Source organism: Syzygium oleosum, unplaced genomic scaffold (assembly GCF_021117445.2).
Source record: "Syzygium oleosum isolate NSW1041296 unplaced genomic scaffold, Sole_v2.1 Sole_v2.05, whole genome shotgun sequence".
In the NCBI taxonomy this organism is placed as follows: Eukaryota; Viridiplantae; Streptophyta; class Magnoliopsida; order Myrtales; family Myrtaceae; genus Syzygium; species Syzygium oleosum.
The window spans coordinates 1,684,320-1,701,932 of record NW_026607489.1 but is presented as its reverse complement, the minus strand read 5'-3'; the positions used below and the strand labels follow the sequence as shown (position 1 = coordinate 1,701,932).

The following is a 17,613-nucleotide window of genomic DNA, read 5'->3' as shown; positions in this document are numbered from 1 at the left end:
TGCAACGTCCACTCTGGCCCATACCCCCCCTCTGACACTCTCTCTCCTCTCTCTTTCTTCCTTCTTCTTCCCTTTCTTCTTCCTTTTTCTTTCTCTTCTGGCCTTTTCTTCGGTCTTCTTCTTCCTCCCCCGACGAGCCTGCGCGTGGCCCTGCTCCGCCAGCGCCGACCCGGCTGGCCAACCGCCGCTCATCGGACCAACCTCCGCCGCCCGTCGCCACCGCGCGTCTTCCGGCCGTTGCCTCCGCTCTGTGGTCGGACGCCCCCGACGCCGCCGCGAGCTCGCGACGCGCCCGCAGCTCGCCGGCTGGCCCCGCGTAGTCGTCGCTGCCTCCGGTGCCGCCGATCGCCGCCGTGTCCCACCCCAAGCAGCCGGCAAGCCCCCTTTTCTCCTTCTCTCTCTCTCTCTCTCTCTCTCTCTCTCTCTCTCTCTCTCTCTCTCTCTATTTGGCCGTGAGAGGCCTCGAGCCGGAGGAGCTCCGCCGCCGCCGTTACTGTTCCGGCGCAGATCCGTCGCCTCGCCCAGCCGTCCAGCCGTTCCATTTCTCTCTCTATCTCTGATCGTGCCCCTCTCTCTCCCTCTCTAGGCCGTGGATTAGCTTAAACCGTCGCCGCCGCTCGCGCCGTTCGCCGGAGCCGCCGCCGCCGTTACTGTTCCGGCAAGGGACCGCCGCTGCCCAGCCCCTTTTCATCGCGTGTTTGGCCGTTTCAAGCTTAGGACATCCGGTGAGTTTGACCCTAAACCCTAATTAGGATAATTTGCATTTCTAGACGGGTTTTAGGGGTTAATTAGGGTAATTAGAGGCTAAATGGTGGCTGCTGTTGTGGTGGCTGATTTGGTGGCTGTTCTATGGGCTTAGCGCGATAAATTAATGGAGGTTTAGCGGCCCGATAGGTATCGTTCAATGGCTGAACAGATTGGGTTAGAATGGCCCGGGTTCGGAGTAAGTTCGGGCCTTAAGTGTGGATTTTAGTGCGCGCCTCATTAGTTCTTGTGAGAGCTGATCCAAGTGAAGTTTTGGGGAGTTTAATGGAACATTTTGGAGATAATTATTGGCCTAGAACTCGCGGTATAGTGGCTGCCCGCGACGGGATTTAATTTGGGCAAGGCGCGATCAATTGAGGTTTAATTGTGCAATTACCGGGAATGATCGCATTGATCAATTGACTAGCTAAATGAGCCTTGTTGTGATTGATTTTAGGATGCCATGTTGCTTGTTTAGCGGGACTAGGATTGGAATGGCTTGGCGGGCCTCGGGTGCGTGAATTCATGTTGATCAAATTGTGCGAACTACATGTGTGATTTATGTGCCGTGCAAGAGTGCCTTGAATAGTGATATGGGCTGGTTCTGTGGTGTTTTTGGTGACCCAGGGATCATTATTTAGTCGAGGTTTAGCGGCTCGTATAGTGCTGTGATATGGCGAAGCATGGGTGCCGAGATTTAGACAAAATGGCGGACTTAGTGGATGAAATTGATAGACCGGGTGGTGGCTGTTTTGGTGGCTGTTCTACAGGCTTAGTGCGATAAATAAATGGAGGTTTAGTAGCCTGAGAAGCGCCGAGTATTGGCTGGACAGATTTGGATCGGATTAGCCCAAGTTTGGGAAGTTTCGGGTTTAAAATGTGGATTCTAGTGCGCACCTTATTTGGCATTATGGTGGCTGATTAAAATGGTGTCTTGGGGAGTCTAGTGGAACATTTTGAGGTCATTAAATGGCCCGGCGCAATTGATTTAATGGCTGTCCACTTTGGAAATTAGTCGGACAAGGCGCGATTGAATTAAGGTTTGGAGTGTAAGTGCCGGAAATGATGGATTGACCGAACTAGTGGTTGAATGGTCCCTAAATGCGAGTGATTTTGTGGTGCCATGACATGTGCCTAATGCTATCAGGAAGGGAGTAATGTGATGGGCCTCAATTTCCGTGGATTCATGCTGAACTGATTGTGTGATTTATACGCGTGAATTGTGTACCGTGCTTGAGTGCTTGAATTGAATTTCATGGTCGTGCTAATATGTGGGTTGGGCATATTGAAATGTTGATTGGACATGGTGCATTGTGAACTAATTAATTGGCGTTGTGCTATTGAATGTCCATTGTGAAATCGTGAATGCCCGAGTGTGAAGTTTATGGCCATAAGTTTGCATCACGAGCATTGGCACGGCATGTGCATTTACAAGTGTGCTCGAGTGACATGTGCATTGTGATCACCTAAAATGCCCTGATGCGTTTAACGCGGGGTTCAGATGAAAATTGGTGCTTGTGAATGTGTGATCACAATAAACCCTGATGCGTTTTACGCGGGGTAGTGAACCCGTCCTGAGGCGTTTAACGCGGGACGATGCCCGGATTGCCGGAAGACGGCCAACCTGATGCGTTTACGCGGGTTCGGTCCGTATATGGAGATCGGTGTTGCGCCTGATGCGTTTACGCGGGCTAGAGACACTGGGCCTGATGCGTTTTACGCGGGCCAGGAAGTGTTGGATAGTGATAGACCTGATGCGTTTTACGAGGGTCGGACCTGATGCGTTTAACGCGGGTCGGAGGAGAAATTGATAAATGGCAAGTGTGCTGAGTGCAAGCGTGCGAAAATGCATTGATGAGGCGTGAGCACGCGTATGAGCACGAGCATAAGCATGATATGCGTTGTGACCAAATGATGTGTACGTGTGCTGCGATTGGGTCCTATGTTTTATGCTTGAACTGTAAGTGCCTAACCTGCAGGGCAAGGTGAGTGTTGGATTTGGGCCCGAGGGCCTAAGTCAATTATGATTTGCTTGGGGTGTTGATTTAGTACTCGTCAGGAGGTGCACTTTAGCCTAATTTAGGTTTAGGGAATTACTCGCTGAGATTTATTCTCACTGTTGTTGAAACCCAATTTTTCAGACCCCCAGGCTTGAGGATGGCAGGCGTATTGAAACGTTTTGGGAGGAGCCCCGGCTAGATATAGTGTTTGATCGCCGAGCCACGTACCCGCTTTTGATTTTTGAGTGTGGGCTGTATATGAATATTGTATATGTTTCCCAATGTCAAAACAAGTGTATATTTATCCGTGCTGGTTGTTGTATGGCTATCCTTGGTTAGGTGTATTTTAATGTACGGGTGGTTTTAATTACTTCCGCATGTGCTTTAAATCTCTGTGTTGGGTGTTGGGTCGGCGACGCGTCCTGGGACGTCGCACACGAATCGACCTTTGCGAGGGATGTGGCGCGCCGAGGAGTGCGGGGCGTGACAACATAGCATAACTAGCCACTCATAAAAACCTCCTTTCATCTCAAAGGCTATCTTTCATTCGTCACATTTCTTCATGCAGATATGATGGTAGACACTCCTTCGATCTTTCTTTGAAAACATTGTCGATCCATACAATCCATGAGCATATCATCAAGTCTAGGTATATGGTACTTATACTTGATTGTGATGTTGTTGATAGCTCGACTATCGACATATATCCGGTATGAACCATCCTTTTTCAGCACAAGTAGGGTTGGAACAGAACAAGAACTCATGCTTTCCTTTACACATTCTCTTACAAAAAGCTCATCGACTTGTCGTTGTAGCTCTATTGTTTCTTCTGGATTGCATCGATAAATAATTTTGTTGGGTAGAGAAGAACTTGGGATCAAAGCAATTTGATGCTCAATACCTCTTATGGGAGGTAATCCATGTGGTAATTCCGTAATAAAACATATTTAAACTCATTGATCAGGGTATGCATTTGGGGTGTATGGGTCTCTCTTCTCATTTTTTCGATTTTCAACCAAAAGTAACCCAAAAACATTTTTCTATTTGCTAATGGCTCTCTCTACCCGTGTTTCACTCATGAAAAAATTTCTTTGATATTGTTTCCCTCCCAATGTTGATTTTTGTGGATCATGAGTGGGCTTAAAGGTGCAAGGGTGATGAGTTTTTGCTCTTTCCAAAATGCGTAAGTGTTTTCTTATCCAACATAGATGGTTATTCTATCAAATTGCCAAGACCTTCCCAATAATAAGCGACATGCATCAAAATGAGTAAGTGTTTTTCTATTCAACGTAGATGGCTATTCTATCAAATTGCCAACACCTTCCCAATAATAAGAGACATGTATCCATGGGAATGATATCACATAGAACCTGATCTCGGTAGCCTTTCCCATTTGAAAATGGAATCAAGGCTTGGTTAGTTACCTGGAGATCGTTCCCTTTGTTTAGCCACTGCTACTTATACGGTTAAGAGTGTTTAGAAGTGGGAAGATTTAACTCGTCGACGCTACATTGGTGCAGCTTTCACCATCGATGATCAAATTACACACCTTCCCATTAATGGTGCAATGGGTTTGGAAAATATTCTCCCTTTGCTCGTCTGCCTTTAGAGTAATTGTGCAGTGCAAAGCTCTCCTGATAACAAGCGATTCTCCTTCATCTAGCCGCTTGGCGATTTCATCTTCCTCCTCAGATTCGGACACAATCTTATCGGGGTCTTCCATAACTTTTTGAAGCCCTATGTCGATCTTGTCAATGTCTTGGAGAGTCATACCTCTTCGATTAGGATAACCGGCTTTGAAGTGTCCATAACCACGATACTTGAAGCACTTTCGAGCACTTCCACCATCGATCTTTCTGGAGAGTTCTTTACAGACTCTGTGGCCTTCTCTTTGCATTTATCTTTCATCGACGTATTCTCAGCCTCGCTAGAAGAAGCACCCCTAAAGAAGGGTGTCCCTCTTGTTGATGATTTAGTTGACAAACCCTTGCCACGCTTCAGTTGTTTCTCCACCTTCATGGCTAGCTTACAAACATCTTCAAAAGACCAATATGGCTAAAGTTCAACCACATCAACAATCTCTCTATTCAAGCTACTAAGGAAATGAGTGATGGTTTGCTCTGACATTTTTGGAATATCTCACCTCATAAGGTTTTGTTCAAACTTCCTAATGTATTATTCAATGCTCATTCCACTCTGTTAAAGGCAATTCATTTTGAGGAACATGTCTGGCTTATAGTTATCGGGCAAGAACCGTTTTTTCATAAGTTTCTTAGCTTTTACCAAGACCTGATTCGGCTTTTTCCATCACGAACTCTCTAGTTCTTCAAAGCGAAGCATCTTTCTTTAACTTGAGAGCAACAACCTTGCAACGCTTTTCGTCTGAGTATGAGTGGAAGTCGAATACTCGTTTGACATCATGTAACCAATCGATAAATTCCTTGGGGTTAAGGTTTCCCTCAAATTCTGGCATCTCTACTTTTACTTCACGATCATTCTCCTCGCGCCTTCTTCTTCTTCTAACTCAATGATTTGAATCACTTGAGTTGCTTTCGGTGTCGTTGGATTCATTACCAGAGTTTTGATGAGGATCTGAATCGTCATGGTGTGGTTAATTAATAGGGCGTATCGGTGGTGGTTATTATCTCGCCTGATTCTCCAGGAGGTTGATAACTCGCTCCATCTCCTATTGGAGTTTCGTTATGGCATGGTCACACCTTTAAGTGTGTGCCTACTCTAGGGTCAAGGCTCTTGGAACTGGATCACCCTTTTTTTTGAACGAAAATATGAACTGGAGTAATAGAAGAAATCGTTAAAAACGAGTTCAATATTGAGCTCTAATACCAATTTGATGCGGTTGTGGGTACGAGCGCAAGCAAGTGATGTCAAAGGAAGTACAGATAAATCAGAGTATCTGGAATGGATGTTGATAGAAAAATGTAAACGCATGATATGAAGGATAGATTATGATCACCACCAAGGTCTAAAGGATGTGCCACCAGCCAATGATTATGATCAGGATTGACGAAGTTCATCACAAAGGCTTAAAGGATGAACCTGCCGAGGATAAAAAAACTTCATAATAGGAGAAGCTCATCATCAAGGCCTAAAGGACGAACCACCAACTATGGATATAGGGCTTCTTGGTGCACCACCAAGGAATAATCCACGTTCTCAGGATAAAGGAGCTGGGATAGGAGAAATCCATCGGCCATGGACATGGATAAAGGACTTCTTGGCTCACTACTAAGGAATAATCCACCTTCCAGGGATAAAGAATCGGAAAAGATAATTGCTCACATAGACGAAAATCTCATATGTTTTCAATATTCAAGTCTTCTGCCTTTTACAATGAGATTACACCTCAATTTATAGAGATATTGCTAAACAATTGAGAATTGACTCCTCAAATTCTCAAAAATTGAATAGACTCTTGGGGGAAATCACCTAATTATGACTCTTAAATAAAAGACCACAATAAACACTCATAAAAAGCTATGAATTAAGAGACTTAAATGCATATGACTTTTATTGGATGCGTAGAAATGAGTGGAGCTTGGTTGATCGATGAGACATGAGTGGAGCCTGGTTGATCGATGAAACCCAATCCTCCCACATCAAAGTTGGGTTGGCTTCTGGATCAACGGGGTCGAGAAAGATCACTTCCGCTTGCGCCGAGGCTCGCCGGAAACGCAGCAACTCCCTGAACAACTTGCCTTCTCCACTCGTGGAATTAGGCCTGATCATCATCGTTTGTAGTTTCGGCGAACTAGCAAGTAGAAATTTCATCATTTCCTGCTCTGGCTTACTACCATAAATTCCGCCCATCGATACAACTTGTACTTGTTCTAGGCAACACGCCTGATGGTCTTCCCAAAAGTTGGCCATTGTCCCGATCCATGTAGTTTGTTGATTCTCAGCACGAGACTGTTTTTAATGATCAAAAGAGCAACTTTAACAAAACGATGCATAGAGAGAGCTTAATCTGGTCATTTAATAAAGAGAGCAGAGAACTTGATTTGTTTATTTCCTTTATGAATCATGATCCCCGGATTGCGATATCTTTTTTTTTCGGGTGAACCGGATTACTATACCGTCTTTTATTCTGAGAATGTATAATATAGTCGCTGTAAAGTATAGGGTAGCTCTCTTTTTCATCAAATTCGATGATTTAAAGAACCAAGGTAATATGATGATCACTAAAAATCAAATCAAATGAAATTATTTCCAACATATATTTTGAAATTTGATACAAAGGAAGCATTAGACTTCTGATAACCATTTATCTTTCTTTAAATCATGAACAATTTCGCTAAATAGAAAAGGTTTCGTCAATTTGTTTCATTCTGATATGTTAAGCATATGCATTTCGTCAGTAAAGTCCATTTAGACTACAGTGATACATCCTTGGACTTTAAGTTTGACTCACTATTTGCTAAAAAAAATTTGCCAAGTAATGAAAATTTGTGGAGAAGATCACACAAATACCTAAATAAGATCTTCGATAATAGTTTCGAAGTAATACCCAGATTAGTCTGCTGAACACTAATCTCAATGATCATACTCACCTGAAAGTCTACACATTTCAATTGAGGAGAGCTTCTGATCAGGCACATGACGGTCAAAATCTTCTCGGGACTATTGAAGTCTATGCATGTGAAGAGGTAATTCAAATGAACGAGCTCATTAGGTGGTGGCTGTGGAACATTTCCAATAGCCAAATACTGCACAAATAAGCCAAAATCAAGTGTCAATATATAATATTGATTTAGTAATAGAACCAACATATTTTCGTCCCAAAAATAATATTGTACAAAATCCTAACAAATTTCAGAATTTATGCGCTTGACATGTACCTTCAATGAGTAATTTTCAAGCTTGAGACTCTGAATTTTGGGCAGATTTCGGAAGAATTTGTGCAAATTGCTTGAGTTGGCATTGCCAGGTATGCATTTGTTAGCAATTTCATCATAGAAACCTACCGTGATTGACTTCAAACGGTTCATAATACCGAAAGCAACATCCCGTAAACCTCCTCGAAGCAGAAGCCACTCGAGGTTGCCAGCTTCAACGTTAATTTGCTTAATCCCCTCCAAGTTACACAAGTTCAAACGTTTTAGTAAGGGGCAGCAAGAAATCAGAGCCTCCAGCCCATTCGAAGACATGTCAACGTGCTGAAGATCCAAACTTTCCAAATTCTTGAATCCTTCAAACGTCGATGGGATTTTCACAAAACATCTGTGCAGTTCCAAATGAATCAAGTCTTGGCATTTGAATAAGGAGGTGGGAATCTTGTAATCGAACCCTTTCCATATGTGGAGTACAATTGCTTTAATGGAGACTCTGGATAGATGAAGAATCCAGTGGTCAATGTTACTCGTGGCACAAAATCCCGTGTGAGAGAGCATGAACTTCTCTATTGGGCCAGTATGAAGCAAGAGGACCTCGTCAATTATCTTCACCAAGTTTTCATTCAGAGATTGTTGAAGAGAAGGAACTCCCCTGGCCCTAGTACATTGCTCATCAAACACAAGTTGTGGAACAGAGGACCATTTGTACCTCCACTTTCTTGACAAAATACTAGTTCCCACTGCGTCCTTGATTGGCAAGCGCGACAAGATTTGGTCCATTATGTGCTCCGGTAAATGGCTGATCTTGTCCAACTCATTCATCATTCTTATTCTCACCTGCGTTACTTTAGAATTTCAGACAAACAGTGACGTATTAGAAACGGTTAGATGCAAAATTAAAAACTCTAATTAAATTCTAAATATAAAATAAGAAAATATAAACTAATAAGATAAACGAACGTACTAAATCTTAAATATAAAAATGGATAACTACACAAAATTGAAAAAAAAAATCATCTAATATCCTAACAAAGTTAAAAAGATAAGGAAATAAGTAAAAATTGTAATCTTCGAAGATGTACACTCCGCATTAATTTTTCTTTCTTTTGGCCGTCAATTGGAATTCCCTACGATGCATGGTACCTTACTAAAGAAGTAACTGTCATGAATGCACAGGATGCATTTTCAACCTTGAAATCTCAATCCTTGGATCAAGTGGAACTCATACGAAGCCGTGAAATCCAAGGGCCTAAATTTTGTAAGTGCACATGCTCGGAGTTCAGTAAGTTCGTCCTCTAAAAAATCCGCCACTACTACTTTCTAACCTCCTTGCCCAAGGTCCGAGACAAATGACTCATGTTACTTTTGCATAAATAAATACCATGTAAAGTTCAGCTAAAAATAAACAGATGAAGTTCGGTTACATTGCTCACCGGAGGAATATGTTCTTGCTTGGCGATGGATTCAGTCAATCTTTGAGAGAGAGAGAGAGATGAAGTGCAATTGTATGGAGCAAAAGGAAGTGCTAAATGCAGGAAGGGGAGTAGTGAAGTGGAGAGAGGTTAAAAAGGGCAGCCGGTTTGGCTTTTTAAAGTGGAAAAATTTTAAAAAGCCAAAAGCAACCCCTTATGTAACAAGTTACTTTAGAACTCCTTTGTCAACAAGTTTTTGACAGTGTCCCGCCCCTTTTCCAACTTTGTCGCCTTCTACTTGTCTCCTAGCATGTCTTCTATCTATTACTAGAACAACTTGGTAGTCTTTTCTCATAACTATTCATTGAAATTCCATGGCGTGCGGTGCGTGCCCTTCCCCTTCAATTTTTCATCAATGTTGCTCCGAAAGTGGCGCCCCTCATTTCCCTAAAAGTGAGTTCTTGGACCTCTAGTCATGGTAAAAAAAATGATTTTTAAGAAGTTAAAATTGCGGAAATGAAGTTGGATGACCCGACCTGCTTGGAGTGCCTCGATGTAGACCAAACTCTTGGCTTCATGATCTTAGGAACTTACCCTGTCAATATTGAACTTGTTGAAAAGTTCTTGCCACAAGTTGTCCGACACCGTGAAGGTGCATAGCAATTCCATCGTCACTGCCATCTGTAGAAAATGCATCAACTGCGTCTGTCATCTTCTGTAGATCTGCATGAGGAAGCTTTAAGAGCAATGATCTTTTCCTTTTTAGATTCCTTTTCATCGGAGTGTTCAATCTCAACTTCATATGCCATGAAGGATCCAATTAGCTAATCTAGTGAGAGTTGATAGATCTATGGGCTTTTATAGTGCGGTCTTCTTGGGCCTCCACTTCTTTGGTCAACACCTTAGAATTGTCTTCTTCACTAGATTGGCCATTTGTGATGGTTTTCCAAGATTACCATTCACACTATCTGCGAATCTAGTGAACATTTGTATGATGTTCTCTTCTAACTTCATCTTGAAGAGCTCGTAATCGTTGACCAGTATCTTGGCTCTAATCTCCTCTACACAAGTTGTACCTTCATGTGTCACAATAAGTTATCCCAAATTTCTCCTGCTGAGGTACATGAAGAAACACAATTAAATTCAATCAGAGATAAGGCACAATATAAAACATGCCTAGCCTTGAAATTTAAAGAAATCTTTCTATAATCTTCCACAATAAACTCTTTTTCTTTCGGAGACGAAGTTCCTTCTGATGCAGCCAAAGGAAGAAATCACCCATTTTGCACAATCCTCCAAAGCTCATAAATCACGGATTTATATAAACATAGTCATCTTGGCACTTGTAATATAAAAATTTAGAGCCATCAACTGGAGGTGGACTCGAGATTGAATTTCCTCTATTCATGCTTGTCTCAGACAATGGTTGCCATTTCATCTTTGACTCTGAAGTAAAAACACTTCCTGATATCTTGAGCACGAGACATTGATACCAAATATAAGGTCCAGATATAACAATCAAAAGGGGGGTGAAACGACCGAGGGTGATTTTTCAAATCTTTTCACCTAAGAGAAGATTTAAAAAATTTTACGAACCGTAACTTTTGGAACTTCTAAAAGCTGTGTGAGTGAATCATTGAAATTGATCTTATGCATGTATAGGCTACAACAAAGAGAAAAATGGATAGAGATTACGAAGACAAGATTCATAGTGGTTCGGCCTTCATTTTGCCCAATCCACTCGGCCAGCTTTAGCAGCCATATCAGGCCATATAAATTGGTATGAACAATTACATTTCACCTTCTACAATACTAGTTTCTCTATTGACGCCCCGCAGCAGAATTAACCTTTTTTTTGGTTGCTGATTCACCCACAACAGCATTAGAGCTCTCACGTTCTCCATTGATCCCATGAATGGATTTACAAATTCCTTCGTTAAAAATTTTGACAAATGACAATTCCCTGTGTTTGTAGAACAAACAGCTTATGTGAACACTTAAAATGACAATCCTTGTTCTCTCTCATACTCATCCAAGTGCCTACGTCTTATTAACGAGTGTTTAGAGGAGATTTACAAGCAAGCTCTCGACTCTCAGACTCCTCAAAATGAATATATGTTCGTAAGTTCACGTATGTGCAGCAATTCGATCGACTCCCCTCCCTCCCTCCCAATTTTCTAAGTACTTTCATTTGCTGATGTGACACATACTTGGCGTCCAACTCAGCATTTCAGCAGGCAAATAAGAAAGCTGAGCAAATCATAACTCGACCCATTTCTTCACTCATCATTCCGTCCGACCACATTAACGAAGGGACCATCAGTGGACCATTTAAAGAAGTGGACAGGCCGTTTTGGGAAAAGAAAAAGTAAGAGGGAAAAACTATAAAAAATTTCAAATTATACCTATTGTGATACATTTTTTTAAAATTGTATTTTGTGACATAAAAAATTTCAAATTTGTATCCGAGTGACACATTTACCCTCCATTAGGATTCTGTTAAAATTCTCTGTTAAAATTCTGACGTGGCAATGCAAAAAAAGTTACTGTTTATCTCGAGTTACTGCTCAGCGTCTTCGAAGTTTCTGTTCAACGTCTTCAACCTCGCGATTGCTTGACCAAAGCTCGTCCGTCACTGCCCACTGTCGCTTGGACCTCCGGGAGCTTCGTCGTAGCTGCCAACCATGGCGGCCAAGAGCTTCAAGATCGGATTTGGCTTCGAAGCTTGCGACCGCCATGGCTGCTCCGCTCGAGCTTGAAGCTTGGCCTGAATGAGCGTTAATATGAGCATCAGACATCCGTTGGCTCGTTTTCTTAATCCCGTGAATGCTAGATGAAAGCAACAACCGCAATGCTCCTCTCGGGCATAAAATTGTGCGTAATCTATTTAGATCTGATTGAGTTATCAAGAAAAAACTCTGAAGGATTGGGTCGATTAACATTACCGTGGTGTTACTGAATACGGTAGCTTACAGTCTCATTTAGTCGCTTTGAATGAACTCCTAAAATTGCAAATCTTGACTACGATTGCGGGAGCATCATGTGTGGATGTTGCGTAGCTTAAGATGTTTGGAGCGGCCGCCATGGCCGCTTGAGCTCGAAGCTTGGCGGAGAGCCTCTCTACCTTTATTCAGATGATGACGAAGAAGAGGAAGATGATGACGAAGTTGAAGATGAAGATCCACTTCAGCCAAGCTTCGCCCTCAAGCCAAGCTTCGAGCTTGAGCGGAGCGGCCATGGCGATCGCAAGCTTCGAAGCCAAATCCGATCTCGAAGCTCGCGGCCATGGCGGTCACAATCTTCAAGCTCTCGTAGCCATGGCAGTTGCAAGCTTTGAAGCCAAATTCGATCTCGAAGATCCTGGCTGCCATGGTCGGCAGCTACGACGAAGCTCCCGGAGGTCTAGGCGGCAGTGGGCAGAGACGAACGAACTCCAAAAGAGCTATGGCCGAGCAATCACAAGGTTGAAGATGATGAACAGTAATTTCAAAGAGATGAATAGCCATGTCAGCGACACGTCAAAGTTTTAACAGAAATTTTTAACGGAACCCTAATTGAGGGTAAATGTGTCACTCGGATACAAGTTTGGGGTTTTTGGTGTCATAAAAAAAGTTTGGGGTAAATGTGTCGCAATAAGCATAGTTTGAGATTTTTGTTGGTTTTTTTCCAAAAGTAAAAGGGATTGATTTTCAATTTCTGAAAGGATTACAAAGCCATAAGTGGCATTATCTCCCCCGAAAAAATTAAAGAGTGCAGCTGGCTGAATGGCACTGTTACAAATTCAGTGTAATGGCAATCAGAATGTAAAACTTCCTAGCTAATCGCCAAAAATGGCCCTTAATCCGTTAGGCTGCGTTTAGTAGGTAGGATCAATTTTAGGATAGGACAACATTTATCCTATCTTGTGTTTGGTTCCTGCTCAAGATGGGATAAAGCCAGATATAAGGGAGATATAACCTGGATAAAATTATCCCGAAGGGAGGTGGGATAAAGGTGGATAAGATTTCTCATATTTATGGCATAAAAATAATTTTTCTCGAAAAAAACTTTTTAAATAATAAAAATAAATTAATATTTAAATGTAAAATAATATTTGAGTTATAATATTAAAAAGTTAATTTAGAATAACAAAAAAATAATTTTCATTTTTATATATTCCTATAGTATTTATATAATTGAATTTCTTTCTACTCTATAATGTATATTTAATATCTATATTATTATATATTTTAGGTATAATAGAATAGTTTATAAGTTGATAAAATTTTTATAAAGGACTGATGGAAGGGAATAAAAAAATTAAAAAAGAGATGGAAAAATTTAAAAAATTGAGTAAATAAAAATGAGGTAGAAGAACCCATATTTTAATAAACAAATTCAAATTTGAATAGAATCTTTCTAATTCTCAAAAAACGAGGGGCAATGAAATTTCTAGAAAAACCTACCCTCACTCGTCTTCTACTCCTCCTATGTATCTCTAGTTCACGTTGAAGCTTTATGACTCCGTAGTTTTTTAGTTTACGTCAAAGTTCCATGAAAGTGGCGAGAGAGTTTAAGCTTCTTCTCATTTGTAGCTCTCTGGTTCATGTCTAAAGTCCACAAAAGCAGCAACAGAGTCGAAACTCCTCCCTAATTTTGTGGTTCATGTTGAAGTTTCACAAAAGTAGCGAGAGAATCCAAATACTATACTCTTCGTAATCACAAAAGTAAATGATCATATTTTTACTCTCTTACTAGATTTGGCTGTGAATTATGAGAGATTTTTACAATATTCGTTTGTGCATTTTCAGATTCATTTATATTGATATGTCGTAAATAGCAAACAATGGACGTGATAAAATATGAAAATATCCGATTTTATTACTGCAATTCACCAAACAGTGGATATGATATGACAAAATTTTTGAATTTCATATCCTATTCTATTTAATCTTATCCTGGTTAGAAATCCGAACGACCAAACTCAATCTTAAAGAATAATAAAAGCCAGAATCTTATCATATGGCACAATATTAAACACATGTAGGGAACAAAAGTTAAAATAAAACCCAACCTTTCGTATTTATTTTAGGTCTCGCGCTTTATACTAAAATGATTAACTAAAATGTCGCACACAATTTTACAAAAGGGATAGGAAAATTTTAATTGATTTTAAGGACTAAATAATTAACAAATAAACAAAAGTAAAAAATAATTAAAAAATAGGATACCGCAAGTCTTAAATATATATAATATATAAAAAAATTGAACAATCCGTTCCAATGGGACCAATATTAAATATTTTTCATATATATATTAAATATTATACATATGAAAAAATGAGAAAAATATATATTTATCGGTCCGATCCGGTTGGTCTGGTCCGGTCCGGTTCCCATTCTAGAAACGGGAACCGGACTGCCCGGAAACCGGTTCCACTTTTAGGAACCGGGAACCGGACCAATATTCCCGAGAATCGAACCAAACCGATCGGTCCGATCAGGTCCGATCCGGTCCTAGTTTGGGCGGTCCATTTTGCTCACCCCTAATATTTGTGACAAATTTACCGTCCATTAAATTGAATTAATACCAAGAAAAATCCTAAGATGGTACACATGTGACAAACGGAAGCTAAAATCCAAAACTGCTACACTCGTCAACTGCCACGTGTCATCAAACTCAGAAATTTGACGGTAAAATTTAATAGAAACTAATGGAGGGTAAATTTATTACAGATGTACCAGTTTGGGATTTTTCGTGGAATTAACCCTTTTCTTTTAACTAAAATGGATAAAATGATAAAAAATAATAATAACAGAAAAAATGATAAAAAAAAAATAAAAAATAAAAATATCCACTATGCTAGCTTGACATTTGGGGGCGAATGATTAAATTTCTCTTCCCTGGCCATATTTCCGGCTAGAAATATATTCTATTTCTATTGCTCGGACAAGTTTCTAAAAAAAAAAGTAATGTTTGATAACGACACAAAATTTATGCACCTGGAATAGAAATTTGTTTGATAAGTTATTATTAAATTTCTGTTCCTAGAATAGAAATTCATTTGATAAGTTATTCTTAAATTTTTGTTTCCAGCGCTAGAGGTGGACAGTGGGCGGCGGAGGATGGCCGACGAAAGTGGATGACGGGTGGGCAATGGAGGATAGCCGGCAAGTGGTGGCGGCGGATGGCCGGCGAGTGGGTGGCGGCAGGTGGGCGGCAAGGGCAAGTAATAAAATAGAGTTGTTATTTTTGTTTTTGTTCCAAAAATAGAAAAGTAGAAAATTTTAACTTCTCATTTATGTTCCAAACCTATTTCTAGGCTAAAAATTTATCTCGAAAATAGAAAAAGAAATTATTTTACCAAACGGATTTCTGTTCCAAACCTGTTCCCGGAAACCAAAAAATAAAAAAATAAGAAAACAAAATGATTATCGTTTACACCCTTGACGTCCAACTCAACATTTCAGCCGGCACCTAAGAAAGTTGAGCTAATCATAACTTGACCCATTTCTTCATCATCATTCCGTCCGAACACATTAATAAAGAGACTATAGTGACCATTTAAAGAAGTGTACAGACCATTTTTTTTTTGGTTAAAAAAAAGTAAAATAAAGGGATTATGATTAAAGTGACTGATACTCCCATGTGTGATTTCATCTTAACTTGGGTTGGCTTCCGGATCAACAGGATTAGAGAAAGATCACCTCCGCTTGCGCTGAGGCTCGCCGGAACTGCAGCAACTGCCTGAGCAACTTGCCTTCTTCGCTCGTGGAATTAGGCCAGATCGTCATCTTTTGTAGGTTCGGCGAGCTAGTAAGTAGAAACTTCATCAATTCTAGCTCTGGCTCATTGCCAAAAATCCCACCCATTGATACAACTTGTACTTGTTCTAGGCAACACACACGGTGGTCTTCCCGAATGTCAGCCATTGTCCCAATCTTTGTAGTCTGTTGATCCTTGGCACAATTCTGTATTTTTGACGATCAAAGAGTAACTTTAATATAGAGATGCGTGGGTTGGCTGAAACGGATTATTATACTGTCAGTCATTCTGAGAATGCATAATTTAATCATTATAAAGTACATATTAGTTCCCTTTTCCTTAAATCAATTATCAAAAGCACCAGGGTAACATCATGATCACCGAAAATCAAATCAAATCAAATTAGACCTAACGTATAATCTAAAACTTGATACAAATGAAGCAACACTCTTCTGATACCCATTCATATTTCTTCAAATGATGAACAATTTCGCTAAATAGAAAAATATTTGTCGATTTGTTTCATTAAGATATGTTATAGCGTACCACTTATTAAGTAAAATCCACTTCAACTAAAGTGACAGATCATTGTAATTTAAGTTTGGTTGTTGACACCTAAATTTTAACTAGTCATTTGGGAATAATTGCATAGAAAATTAGAGATTAATTTTTTAACCCCTAAACAAAAAATATAATTAGATGGCATTGCATATAGATATTAGGAGCATTTCATTAATAGTTAATTAGGCCCATATAGTTTGCATATTTATCGGACATACGTCAGATGGACTCGAGCGAATGATTCTGAGCTTAATTCAATCAAGCCCATGACCAAAAGTCACATGTTTTGCACGTGTGATCTTCGGTCGCAAGAGATGTTCTGTATATATATTTTTCTGCCACATGGAGGACAGAGAAGGAAGGGAGATTCATTATATTTGGCCATATTGTCAGAAGATAGGAGGGAGTAATATCCTATCCGCACGTATCTTTAATCCATGGACAGTAATGGGCAATATATCTTTTGGAAATTCCATTAAAAAATCTTGGGCGTCACGACAAGACAAGGAGGAACATTCTTCACCGAGGCGAGGGCAATATATCAGCAGATTTTGTTTCTTGGTATCTTTGTGCAAAGAAAAAAAAAAATATGAAGGATACAAGAAGAGGAAAACAGATTCGGTCAACGTGGGGGATATATAGTTGGAATTATGTTATGGCGTCATGGGCGCAAGCAAAAAGGAAAGAAGCCAAACGTAATATGTTTTAAATATTCTTGAGTGGGTCTCTTTCTAAAAAAGGCATAGGCATTCTCACTTATAAAAGGATCACGTACAGACAAGAACGGGGGCTTTTTCTTTTTGGGGAGAGTTTGACAGACGAGAAAAACACACGTGAGATTGAGAGAAAGAGTTGGCTGCATACGCGCGCTGCCGCTATGCCACGCCGCCCCTCCGCTGCATCCGCAACGCCCCGCTGCCGCACCCACGTCACCTGATGCCCACTGCCTCGCCGCCGCTGTTTCCGGAGCTACCGTGGCTCCCGCACCGATCTCCACCTACCGCCGCTGCCATCCAACCGCGGTGAAGAGCCATTGTTGTTAGCTCGACGACGCTGCTGTCCCGAAGCCCTGCCGACGACCTGCTGCCCCAATCCAACGATTCACTTTTGCTGTTGCTGTTCTTCGTGAGTCGTCCCTGTTGCTGTTCTTCGTTCAGTGACGCTCTGCTCGTCGCCGACACGTCAAGCAAGCCCTGACACTCCACGGTTAAATATCTGAGGAGTCAACCTACACGCAAATCATTCACTTTCTTGCGAAGCATCGTCGCCGGTCATCCTCACCGCGATTTTTGACGTGAGCCG

General features: G+C 40.9%; 1 protein-coding gene and 1 pseudogene across 1 annotated transcript in view; both read right to left on the bottom strand.

Annotated features, from left to right (window-relative positions):
• Positions 1 to 6,272: 6,272 nt before the first annotated feature.
• Positions 6,273 to 17,613, bottom strand: part of LOC115680836 (F-box/FBD/LRR-repeat protein At1g13570-like) — an 81,914-nt gene continuing 70,573 nt past the window's right edge. Inside the window, exons 2-4 of the mRNA XM_056311311.1 lie at positions 7,601 to 8,431; positions 7,313 to 7,468; positions 6,273 to 6,671 (exon numbers count right to left, since the gene is read on the bottom strand). Of these exons, the coding sequence (XP_056167286.1) occupies positions 6,273 to 6,671; positions 7,313 to 7,468; positions 7,601 to 8,419 (1,374 nt within the window). The 5' untranslated portion in view covers positions 8,420 to 8,431. The remainder of the gene's footprint in view (positions 6,672 to 7,312; positions 7,469 to 7,600; positions 8,432 to 17,613) is intronic.
• Positions 15,678 to 17,613, bottom strand: part of LOC115680834 (F-box/FBD/LRR-repeat protein At1g13570-like) — a 62,070-nt pseudogene continuing 60,134 nt past the window's right edge.